This window comes from Neopsephotus bourkii, unplaced genomic scaffold (genome assembly GCF_033783945.1).
Source record: "Neopsephotus bourkii isolate Nb327-2 ecotype Australia unplaced genomic scaffold, CSIRO-AGI_Nbou_v1 NB_36, whole genome shotgun sequence".
Classification (NCBI taxonomy): Eukaryota; Metazoa; Chordata; class Aves; order Psittaciformes; family Psittacidae; genus Neopsephotus; species Neopsephotus bourkii.
The window spans coordinates 531,196-543,463 of record NW_026900553.1 but is presented as its reverse complement, the minus strand read 5'-3'; the positions used below and the strand labels follow the sequence as shown (position 1 = coordinate 543,463).

Below are 12,268 nucleotides of genomic sequence, written 5' to 3'. Positions count from 1 at the left end.
ACTATGAACTTGACTCACAAAGCTGAGAATAAACTTTGAAGTTTATTTTTTCTGGGTTAGTTTTGATTAAAGGAATTTCATCAGCGAACTATGTCAATAATAATAATTTAAAAAAAATAAATAATTGAGTAGATTGTTTACTTGGTGAGAAATCTCTCCAAAATTACTTTTTTCTGCCACCTGCTGGTCTGGTGAAGTGCAGAGGTTGCACCTTTCATGCAGCCTGCTTTCAGGTGTCACTGCTGGCAAAAGTTTTGACCTTTCTTTCCTCAATTGTGCAGGCTGAAGGTGTTTTACAGAGAGAAGAAAAGACCATTTGCATTAACAGTGACTGTAAGTTACAGGCAATGCAAAGCCTGGTGTAAATATCAGATTGGTGCAGTTAAATACCTAACATACGAGTTCTGTTTTGGTTGACTAGAGCTTGTTACAAATCCCTTAATCCAATACACAGCGAAAGACTCAAAAAAAGAAAAATCATTTAATTCTAAATGTTTATAATTGATTTGTATTACTTTTGTATTTCAAAGTACCATTCTTTAAATATTAAGTAGGCGCCTATTTAATTTGCTAATGGTTCTTCTAAGTTATTAAAACTAAGCCTCATTTTAAGTCAAAAAATATTTCTAACAATTGAAAATGAAATCAACTTCAAAAGAAAAGTGCTTTTTTTTTCATAAATTTCTTTAATATTTCTGATGACATTTTTGTTGTAATTGCCATCAGCTGTGAGATGCTTAATGAAAAACGTGTTCTAAAATTGCAGTTTATGTTTTTAGGTTTAAAGAGCCTAGATATAGATCTCTATTTACTATCTGCTTACAGTAAAGTCCCATACACTGGACCTGAACAGACCATCTGATATGGTACCAGATTCTGACAGTCACGTGTTTGTTAGCCTGAAAGGTAAATGTGATTTTTTGTCAATAACTTCTCCATAGGTGACAAAAGACATCCCCCTTTGTGCTGCTTATTCCTGAATGTCCAGCCTCCAGTCCTTCCTAGTTTTTCTGCCATGGCTCAAATGAGCTATGATACATGCCCAGATCACAAAACAAAACAGCCCGAAGGCTGATACAGTACCTTTCCTCTTTCTAATTACTCCTTCCCACTTGTACTGGATAAAACCTTTATGTAGTCCTTTCCCACCTCACTGTGCTCAGGCTAAATTTATGGGAAGGCCAGAGAAGAAAGGAGGGGTTCACCTTCCCTAATAACCTCACACTGCATGTAGGTCTGCAGAAAAATACTTCAGTCTTCAGAAATAAGGATGTCAGACTGACATAAAAATTCTGGAAAGTTCTGTTTTTCTAAAGGGAAGATATCTACAATAATATATTCATTTAATCAAGTAATTTTATACATATATATATATGCACATGCATATGTATTTTAAAAACAACTACTAGCAAGTACTCTTATTAATGATTAGAATATTCTTTTCCCAGAAAATGAAAGATAATGCATTCCAGACACAATGACTATTGGCTTCCATTTCAAATCGCTGTTCTAAGGTATGGAGATGCTTGAATTCACCAAATGAGAAAATTGCAGAGCAGAAAACCAAACCAAACTCTGCAAAACGTTTGGGATGATTAAGGCACAGTCATTTTGCCCTCTGTGGGAGGATCAGGTCTGGTTTGACAAGACTTTTTCAGCCCAAACCTGAAGCACCGGTCTTTCCCCCTTTCCTTGCTTCGTTGCCTCCAGTAGCCTCGGGACTATTTCTTCTCCATGCTCCTTTACTTCTCCAGTCTCCTTTTTCCAGCTTTCCCAGGGCTTGGCAGCTTTTTCTCATCCATCTTTACAAAGTCGTAAGTAGCTGAAAAGAGTATTTAATAATGAGAAGTATCAGGCCATGCTGGAGTGCCAACCTGTAGTTAGTATGACCTTTCCTCATGTTGCACTAGCCAGCTTTACATGTGATATTTACTATGGCTTGTATTTTTTACAACAGGAAATATTATGGACGAGTCTGTTGGAAATTGTCTTAGTCTCAGTGGAGTTGAGAAACTTATTCAAGTGCCCACAGGCTGTGCAGAGCAAACAATGGTGAAAATGGCCCCTGCAGTCTATGCTATTGAGTACTTGAATGCCAATGAGCAGTGGGTGAACTTTAATCCTGAACAGAAGGAGGAAGCCATTAGCATGATTGAAAAAGGTATGAAAAAAAACCCCAAACCAAAAAAAAAAAAAAAAAAAAACAACAACCAACAAAAACAAAACCAGAGAACAACCTACAGCATCTTTGTTACCATCTTTCATTGAATCTTGCCAAAGGACTGAGCGTTGTCTTAACATAGGCAAACAAAAATGCCTCTGATAACCTGCAGACCGACATGAGAACAGAGCTGATGAGGATTTAGAAGACTAATTGCCCACATCTGACATTGTGCAGTACTGACATTCACAGTTCACCCTCCTTCTTGCCTAATTTAGAAGCAGAAAATAAAATCTGAGCTGATCAATGTCAACTCTTTTCAGAGTAAATGGACAGAAAAGGACAGTTATTCATTTCCTCCTAATGTAGATGTGCAAAAATAGATCAAGACAAATAATGTCCTAAAAGTGATTATTTCTCCCCATGGATCATAGACAGTCCTTAGAATGGCCAGTTGAGATGGAGATACCCCTGATGGAGATGCCTCTAGTTCACAAGAGAAGTATCAATAATGAAACTTCCTGTAGTAATCACGATATTCAGATTTTCTCTTCCACACTCACGTATTTGTTACATGAGCTGGAATGACTCCAGCAGCCTTGGACCAAACCAGGAGGGAATTTCCTTAGGGAGAGGACAGCTGCAAGGATGCTTCTTAAAGAGCACACTTGAAGACATGATCCAACTGTACAGCAAAGCCAGGACTACAGCACGTGGAAGCATAGGTGTTCCAGCTCACAGGGACTAACACAGAGCCTGAGTTACCAGTATTGCTTTTTCTAACTAGAATGGTGTACACATGGCATAAAGCAATATAATGCACCTGCTTTCAAGATCTTTGGACAACATGTGACACACATTTCATCAGTGAAAAATAAGGGTATAAACAGAGACAAAAACATGCTAACAGTAGCTGAACTGTCTTTTTTGCTTATTTATCTAAGATTGCCTGAAGTGACGTAAAGTCCTGCTGATGAGTATTTGGTATTGTCAGGAGCATTTAGTCCCTATATTATGCTTTTATTAATTCTTATTGAAGTTCACCAGAGTAGAAAATGAGTTGTGTAGCTGTGATACACACTTTGTCAAGATAATCGCAGTCAAGATCAGAGTCCACAAATTGCAATTTCTAAGCCTATGTCTGACCCAAGAGTTGATGGTTTGTATATTTTTTTTGAATCTGTGCACCATGAAGTCAGGAGCTTGAAAAATTTTCAGTGATAGGAAATAAGTTTCCCAAGATTCACTGCACAAAAAATGCTTTCTAACTACAGATGCCTGCAGTTTTCAGGCTATTCTCGGCTCAATTAAGCCAAACAAACAGAACACCTTCTGTCAAAGGCCTGCTGATACAATCATTTCCTCTTTAATGTACCAGTGAAGACCTCTGTGTACTCTTCCACTAGTCAATACTGAACATGTCCCTGTTAATACAAGTGAGGAATCAAAATGCCTGAGAAATATATGTGTCCTCTGAACTATTATGCGCTGTTTTGTTCATGCAGGTTATACTAGAATTCTTGAGTTTCAGAAGGCTGATGGATCTTATGGAGCATTTAAAACAACTCCCAGTAGTGTATGGTAAGTGTATATTTCTTCTTCCTTTTTTTTTTTCTCTAAAATAACTCTATTATCATTTGATGCATCAGAAGTTGGATTTAGGGGGTCTGGATTTTCAAATTCTGCTGGGCATGGTGCTACCTGTATAACTTTGTCATAGATGATCAGTCCTGTAAGTCCCTGAGCACATTTAGTCCCTGATGAAGGAGATTTATATTGAGCAACTGATTGTTTTGCATTTGCCACAGAGTAGAAATTTTCACACTGATGATAAGTGATAACTCACTAGATTCCAGTGAGTGCACTGTATCGAATATGGGTCTATGTACAAAATTAGTATGTTTCTTTTCCTGCCAATATAGTCTTCTATAAATATCTTCCAGCACATGTTTGAAAAATCTTCTTTTGTGCAGGTTAACTGCATTCATTGTTAAAGTACTCACAAGGAGCAGAGAATACACTAGCGTCCAAGACAGTCACATACGCAACTCAATTTCCTATTTGGTCAATCAACAGCAGCCAGATGATTCATTCCATGACCATCATCCAGTATTGGACAGAACTATGCAGGTAGGTCATCTGTATTTAGAAGAATTTGTTGCACATCTAGGGCTGTTAGGGATTTAAAGGAATATTGTGAATTGTTGAATAACAAGAAATGTATCTAAAGAAAAGAAACCTGTAATGTAAGAAGTACAAAATCTGTAATGTAAGAATAACTTGTTAAAAGGTCTGTTATGTCAAAGATGCATAGCTAGCCTTCACCACCTTTATCTTCTAATCCAGTCTTAGATCATTTTGTAGCTAACCTATGCCTTTAGAGGACTTGGGAAATTAATCTCGAGATCCTTGCACTTCGTAAAAATGTGTACATGTACATTTAACTTTTCATGTTTCATCTTTCAGGGTGGCATTGGGTCAGCAGAAGAGGATTTGGCTTTGACAGCCTTTGTAACTATAGCACTGCAACAGACTTTACAGGTCTTCAAGTCACCTGATGTGGTAGGAAGCCTAACTGTTTTAAGTTTGAGGGCTATTGCAAACAGCATGTCCACCCTGCTGTTTTTAAGTATTGCAAATGAGGAAGTAAAAGTCTGTTTACAATCTGTGGTGGATAGGAAAAGATACCGTGGCCTAATGTAAAAGGTGTTTCGACCTACACACTCCATCATCAATAGCTTTAATCACTATATTATTATAAAATCATTACATTTTTCTCAAAAATCACTGCAGTGAAGTATTCAAATTTCCTAATACTCTCACAGCAGCAACAGTTAATAGGTCTGAATGACCTTTTTAAATGGATCCATTCTGTTTTCACAGGTACAAGCGATTAGAGGAGCAGTGGCTTACATGAAAAATCAGCTTTCAAGAAATACTAACTGCTATTCTACAGCCGTCACTGCTTATGCTCTGACGCTTGTGCAGTCTGATAGTGAAGAAGCCCAGTCTGCAAAAGAAAAATTAAGGGGCTGTTCTGTTTTTGATGCAGGTACTGGTGACCATTCTTAAAAGTTCAGTTAGAAAGCACTTTTCCTAATTCAACCACTTTGAGCACTCTTACATGAGCAAACCAAATTTACGTAAATGAAGACACTTTAGTTTTACAGAGGCATGTATGTGCATGGGTAATAGACTTAAGTTACATAACCGAATATTTCAATGCTGAAATTGTAATATGTCATTTGTATGACTAATATCACTATAAAGTAAGAACTTAGCATTGTGAAGTTTGGATTATCACCTCATCTGATACTGGAATTTGACAGAATCATGCTAAATAGTCATTTAACTTTTATTCTGCTTTTGCTGTCTACAAAATTTTCCATACCCCTAAAGTACATTTAAAACCAACCAAAAAAAAAAGAGTCCAAGCCAACTTGGAATAAGAAATTTTGATGGGTAAATAAGAATGAACAGCTACATATGGCAGCAGTCTAGACTGGATTTGTGATCAACAGACAAGCTGCCTTTTCCAGCCCCACACCAGTTCTGTGTGCTTTGTTCCAGGTCCACATGATTGTCACCTCTTTCCCCCCTCAGCGGGCAGCTGTGGTTAGTGCTGAGTCAGTTGATTAAATAGCTTCACTGCCACACTATTAATTTATCCTAATTCATTTGGTAAATACATTATGGTTTAATATCCATAGTTCAAGCAAGACTGGATTTCTGGGCATAATTAATACTATTATCTATCAGGGACCACCCTGATATCAGTGTTACCACTCTACCAGATGAAAGTCACTGTACAATGGGATCATTAAACTATGATCTAATGGGCTTAGAATTTTGGATAAGTCAAAATTGAAAATTGTGTGTTTCCTTTTCCATTATCTTTACTGTCCAAATGGTTTGTTGCTCTTATGACAGCTTCTCAGCCCTATGATATGAAATATCTCCCGTGTAGAACGATAGTTATTTTGGGCAAATGTCTTTACCAAGGGGATTCAGCACTGAGTTATTCTTGCAGCAATGCAGCAACGCTACTGGGGAAATGGTAATGATGCAGTCTCAGTGGAAACCACTGCCTATGCATTGCTTCAAACATTGCTTCTGAAAGACATGGAGTATGCAAAGCCTATTGCTACGTGGCTGACAGAAAGAAGGAACTACGGTGGAGGATACTGCTCTACACAGGTGCCTGACTGACAGTCTGGGTGGAGTTTCGGGGGAGGGAACTAAACAGAAGCCCCATAAAGACTTCTTCATTTATATGTGACAGCATCATAACAGTTGATAATAGAATCATAGAATGGTTTGGGTTGGAAGGGACCTTAAAGATTACCTGCTTCCAACCTCCCTGCCTTCCAAGCTGCTCAAAGGCCCACCCAACCTGGCCTTGAACACTTCCAGGGATGGGGCATCCACATTTCTGGGCAACCTGTTCCAGTGCCTCACTACTCTCATAGTGAAGGATTTCTTCCTAATATCTAATCTAAATCTCCCCTCTTTTGGCTTAAAGCCATTCCCTCTTGTTCTATCCCTACATACACCTGTAAAACGTAGCTCTCCAGATTTCTGGCAATCCCAAACTTGTTTGGTGTATGAAGCACTAAAAACTTTGCTCATTAATAAAAATGGGCCAAAATAAAATGGATATAAGCAAGCAAAGATTCTTTGTCATTATGAAGACTTATGATAAATGAAGGTCAGAACTCCAGTGGTTTTAGCATTTAAATTATAAAAGAAGAAGCTGGAAAATGAGGTGAATAGTCTGTGCATGTAGAAATAGATATAGGAGAACTTCAAAGCAGCAAAATACATAAAACTGAAGAATAGCTCCAGGTTACGATCATGTCGTCTTACATACTGTTGAAATAACTTGGCATAATTGCTAGCTATTTTGCATTTCTTTCTCACTTAGGACACAGTGGTGGCCCTAGAAGCTCTGTCAGCATACAGCATACAAACATTGAACACTAGTCCCACCAACCTAACTGTAAAACTGGGAACACCTGGAAGACAAAAAGACTATATTATTACTCTGACTGATACTGATGAAGCAATTCAGAAGGAGCTAGAGGTACACAACCATCTATTGCTTCAAGCTTTTTTTCCTCCAATAGGAGAAACATTGGCTCATCTGGTTTAGGTTTTCCCATGTTAAGCAACTATGATGTAGCTGTTTTGTAATAGTTTTAATAGCTTAATCTCTAAAACAGAATCTTTTTAAAGAATAAAAAAATCAACAAAAGCTTAGCAGCACACTTCAGAAGCTCTCTCAGACCTCTTAGATGATTTTGGTGATGTGAATCTTCCCCAGTAGTGAAGAGCAGCCAGGAGCCCAACTCTTTCTAGGGAATAAGGAATAGGTAGAATATTTTGATATTCTGTGTGTAGGGACCTGTTAAGATGTCAAATCCATGCTACAGAGGAGAGAACGAGGTTGGGAAAATATGTCTCCTGGGACCCAGAACAGTAGTGCAGTATACTAAAAATCTTATGACACGAGGTCTCATAACTCCTTCTATAGCTAAAGGTTTTCCCTACCCCAGTTCTTAGGGTTAAAGGAATAGAAGAGCACTAAGAATGCAGGAAAAAATAGATCAAATGCTGAGCACGGATTAAACCTTTTCTTTATATTTTCCTTTTTGCCTTTGCAGTTTGAACTTGGGAGAAAACTTGAAGTGTCTGTACATGGCAGAGGAAATGGAACAATGAGTGTAAGCTCTAAATCAGAATTTGAGAGTCCAGCTGGACTTCTTTTAATCCCTTTCTGAAAACAGCATAAGAAATTACTCCCCATGGCTTTATCCTTCCTGTTCCTACCTCCAATTTTCTAAAATTCAGGGCTTACAGACTGCCCATCAGGGCAAACAATTTTAACTGCTTTTAACTTTTAAGTCCACTAAATGTCAATGCTGATAGAGGTGGCTGTAGTTCGAAAGACACCCCTCATGGTTAGGAATGGAGAGTTATCTCTAAGGTGCCACACTATTTGTGATTTGCACTTGGGACCTCTCCTGCTTATAACCATGACAGTCATCTGCAACTAGTATGTGCCTCTGGGAGACTGGTGTTTCTCTCCACACTCCCATCAACATTTGCTGAAGTCCTGGATGAGTAAACCCTTTGTCATTTAAATAGTATTTTTAGTGTTTTTCTGTTTATGTGTTTATCTTAGATATTAAAAGTGTACTGGTCATCTGAGCTGAAGAACAACACATGTAATGATTTGATTTTGACGGTGGAAATGGAAGGGAACATTAAGTACTCTGGTGAGTGAAAAGGGAAGTGGTTGGGTCTCAAAGGTGACGTGTATGGACAGCTGCTGACGATACTCAGTGGCTTTCCAAACTTGGAAAGTGCAAACAAATGAATGAAACAAGGAAAGAGAGAGGCCTCTGAACTTTACCTCAACATTGTTTCTTTCAGCTTATTAATATTTTTGAATAGTTCAATAATTATCTGAGTGACTGTGGGTGCACAATTATGTGAGTGACTAACAGGTACACAAGTACCATTAGTAACTCATCTTTGTTATTGGGAGATAATACTGGAAGACCACCTTTCATGGTGCTCCTGACTGCCATAAGAGGAGAGCCCAGCTCAGTTCCCTGGATAATAAGGGACCCACCATGTGGCCTTAAACTTCTTTTGGGCAGATCTGTTGTAGGTTTTTTTATATGAGCAAGACTGTGTTTTCCATCCCCTGGAGTGTGTATTCATCATCCTCTCTGCTTATATCTCCTTTTCTGTTTGAATAGCTAGCTTTTGGAGGCATGGACTGTCCATTACATCTTTACGCATAGCTTAGACCCCATTATTAGCTAGATCTGTTGGTTATTCTCTACCCCTAAAATTTTAACTCTTAATTAATTAGAAATGCTGAGATGGTATACAGCAAACTTACAAAACCCATAGACATCACATGGCTGCCCACTGGTATTTCTCATTATACAAAAAGAAGCCAAGTTACGAGGTCCTCAGTCAAATTTGTGCATGGCTGACCATGTCTGTCACCTCCAGAAAACGCATACTACGATGAAAATAATGATTATGAGGACTCATTTGACGCAGAAAACAGCGCGTTTGAGCCACAGTCTGAAATAGAGTGGTTTGATATCCATAGCAGAAGAAAAAGGGATGTGATCTTTCCCAGTAAATCAGAACTTCTGCAGTACAAAGTCTGTGTCAGGTAGGTCTGCAAGATCAGCTCTTCATTATAAAATGCATGAATTTTTTTTTGCAATTCTTCTTGGTCACCCTCATCACATCTGCAAGCTCATCATCCAACTGGGTGATCTGTGAGCACACACACATGGTGAATGTGCCCTCTTTCCCATGGCAGAAGAAAAGGTTTCCACGCAGAGTATTAGGTTTACACAGTTTACATAGACCTCAAATGTCCATTGCAGGTTCTGCCCCATCAGACTCTGGGGAAACTCTGAAGCGCCTGGCTGGCTAATCATTAGAAGTCTTTTACTAAATAGAGTAGATATGACTGGAATACAGTAATAACACATTTACAGAGTTTTATGGCTTTCTGGAGAGATGCTGTTACTTCCTTCATGGGCAGACTCTGGCCTCATAAAAAATGAAAAAATGTCTGCTACTATCTGGGAGACAAGGAAGCACAAGGGATATCCTCTTGTGGCAACCAAGAAGCAGGCAAGGACAGTTAGTGAGAAAGAAATCCTCCCATGCAGAGTAACACTGAAACATTTGGGTTTACTCCCTTTCGCAGCCTGGCAAGGGTCACAGAAGCACAAAGTGGTGGCTGTCCTGAGTTCCCCTTCTAGAGAGATGAAGAGTGGCAGAAGCAGGCTTTGCTTCCCAGGAGAATTTAGCTTTTCCACTGAGTTTTGACAAAGCCTCAGAGACAGTGTTTTTTTGTCCCCTCTCCCAGACAGTGGCATTAACAATGAGGGGAGGCCTGGAGTTACCCTAATTCCTCAATTTCACTCTCCCTAGTTAAATGTGTGTTCAGTGATGTGTATGCTGGCTGAAACACTATTTTCCACATTAACTGCTGTCTAACATTCATCAACTATCAGATCCACTGTTCTGCAGGACTTTGCTGAGTGCTAGGGTGAGGCTTAAAAAATGTGAAGCTCCCTTTGTTGTAGTCGAGACAGAGGAGAGAAACTGAAGACACTGACTACATAAACATCTTCTCTGCACCATAGTATATCTCTTATGAGAAAAGAAGTATCAAAATAAGTTCCTGCAGTAATGATAAGTGTATGCAGAATATCTAACAGCAATGTACCGTATGTGAATGTAGAGCAACTTAATTTTCTAGCAATAATGCAACTACCTGATTTTTGAGAAGAAAAAATAAGAAAAGATTGGAAATCTAATTTATTTACTTAACAGATAGTTATAGCATTGAAGATTGGATAAACTCAATTCCTGTCTCCACATTCTAGGTTATAGAGAACAGATACTATGTCAGTGCTGTTTGCCTTCCCTGTCTTCAACAGTGCTTTTATGGTGGGATGAACTGTCCTTTGAAGGTGATTGTTTCTGCCTATCAACTATAAAGAAAGCCTAGATGACAAGCTCGGGCTTGTCAACCTGAGTTTTGGGTGACCATTTGACAAGCTTAGATCACTAATTTTGCTTCATGATTTTTAATGAGGTAGCAATTAAATTTCAAAACAAAATTCACTTAGGAAAACTATACAGAGCAAAATTTTGTTTTTCACCATTAGCAAACCTGAAGAGCCAAACTCTTCAGAGTAAGCTGGCTGTTTAGTGCAGATGTTCTCTGGTAATGGTCTCCCTTATAAAGGTCCACAGGTTCCAATCCACCAAAGATGTCCCTGGTAGATCTCTCTCTATTGAGTGGCTTGGAGCCTGACACAAAGGACCTCGATCAGGTTAGAAACACACTTTTATGTTCAATCAGCCTTTGTTCAAATAGCCTTTTCTACAAAAAAAAAAAAATTGTCTTCTGAAATATTAACAATATTAGAATAAAGAAGGGAAAACAGATTTTTGGATAGACATATTTTCATTAGAATCATAGAATAGTTAATGTTGGAAAGGACCTTAAGATCATCCAGTTCCAACCCCCCTGCCATGGGCAGGGACACCTCACACTAAACCATGTCACCCAAGGCCCTGTCCAGCCTGGCCTTGAACACCCCCAGGGATGGAGCATTCACAGCTTCCTTGGGCAACCCATTCCAGTGCCTCACCACTCATTATTCTTGTTCTAATAAATATTTGCTGAATGTGTACAATAAATTAAAAACTTGTGGTGAACAGAGTTCAGCCTTCTCAGTCCCCTTTAATAGAAATTAAAGCAAGGCACAACAGAGCACCTAAATATATGCCCATTTCTTCCCCTTTGACACTGTTGTCCTGTGACATGCCAGGACAGTTTGTCCTGGGTTTGCAGAGAAGAAAGCAAGCACATCTTCTTGAGGTGGTTGCTGGGAGGGCACAGTGACAGGGAGATGAGCCACAGCACTCTGCAAAGGTGGCTGCATAGTTTTGGGTTCCGGAGCCTGCTCAGCTGGGGAAGGTTTGCCCAGCTTCACGCTCTCAGGAACTGTCTCCCTTAAGGAGGAAGAAAGAGTGCAGAATAAAGCAAACAGCTGAACAATGCAAACCAGAATAAAAAGGGTAGTAGCAAAGTTGTTCCTGTTGTGCTAGGGTTTTGTTCTCATTTTATTTGTTTTCCTGCAGTTGGTGATGTCTTCAGACCAGTACATTCAGCACTATGAGTACAAGGAAGGAAAGGTTTTGCTATACTTTGGTGAGGTAAGCAAACCCAATGATTTTCCAGTCTCTGCCGTTTCTGATACCATATATAGATTTCATTTTAAATCTAATCATTATTGGTTTTCACACTCCATTACCTTCCTTTGATTTTTGTGATATATTATTATTGAACAGCTCAGTTGAAACAGGGTGGAGAAGTCAAACCTTCATCCCCCACCTTTCTCTATTCCAGGAAATGTAGTCCATGTTTGAAATCTGGGCTTTGGCCAAAAAAGACAAGTCCTCTCTACTCAGAAGAGATGCTTTTTGTCCAGGATTAAAATAGTGTTACAGTATTGGATAGGCTGTGAATGTGTATTACAACCACTACTT

The 12,268-nt window shown here is 38.9% G+C and overlaps 1 protein-coding gene across 1 annotated transcript in view; it reads left to right on the top strand.

Moving 5' to 3' along the window:
• LOC133207816 (complement C4-like) overlaps positions 1–12,268 on the top strand; it is a 50,460-nt gene that overhangs the window by 31,305 nt on the left and 6,887 nt on the right. Inside the window, exons 23-36 of the mRNA XM_061345015.1 lie at positions 282–333; positions 826–906; positions 1,958–2,161; positions 3,667–3,742; positions 4,135–4,291; positions 4,628–4,723; positions 5,045–5,213; positions 6,192–6,358; positions 7,086–7,244; positions 7,825–7,884; positions 8,346–8,439; positions 9,191–9,359; positions 10,959–11,046; positions 11,861–11,935. Coding sequence (XP_061200999.1) covers positions 282–333; positions 826–906; positions 1,958–2,161; positions 3,667–3,742; positions 4,135–4,291; positions 4,628–4,723; positions 5,045–5,213; positions 6,192–6,358; positions 7,086–7,244; positions 7,825–7,884; positions 8,346–8,439; positions 9,191–9,359; positions 10,959–11,046; positions 11,861–11,935 — 1,647 coding nt within the window. The remainder of the gene's footprint in view (positions 1–281; positions 334–825; positions 907–1,957; positions 2,162–3,666; positions 3,743–4,134; positions 4,292–4,627; positions 4,724–5,044; positions 5,214–6,191; positions 6,359–7,085; positions 7,245–7,824; positions 7,885–8,345; positions 8,440–9,190; positions 9,360–10,958; positions 11,047–11,860; positions 11,936–12,268) is intronic.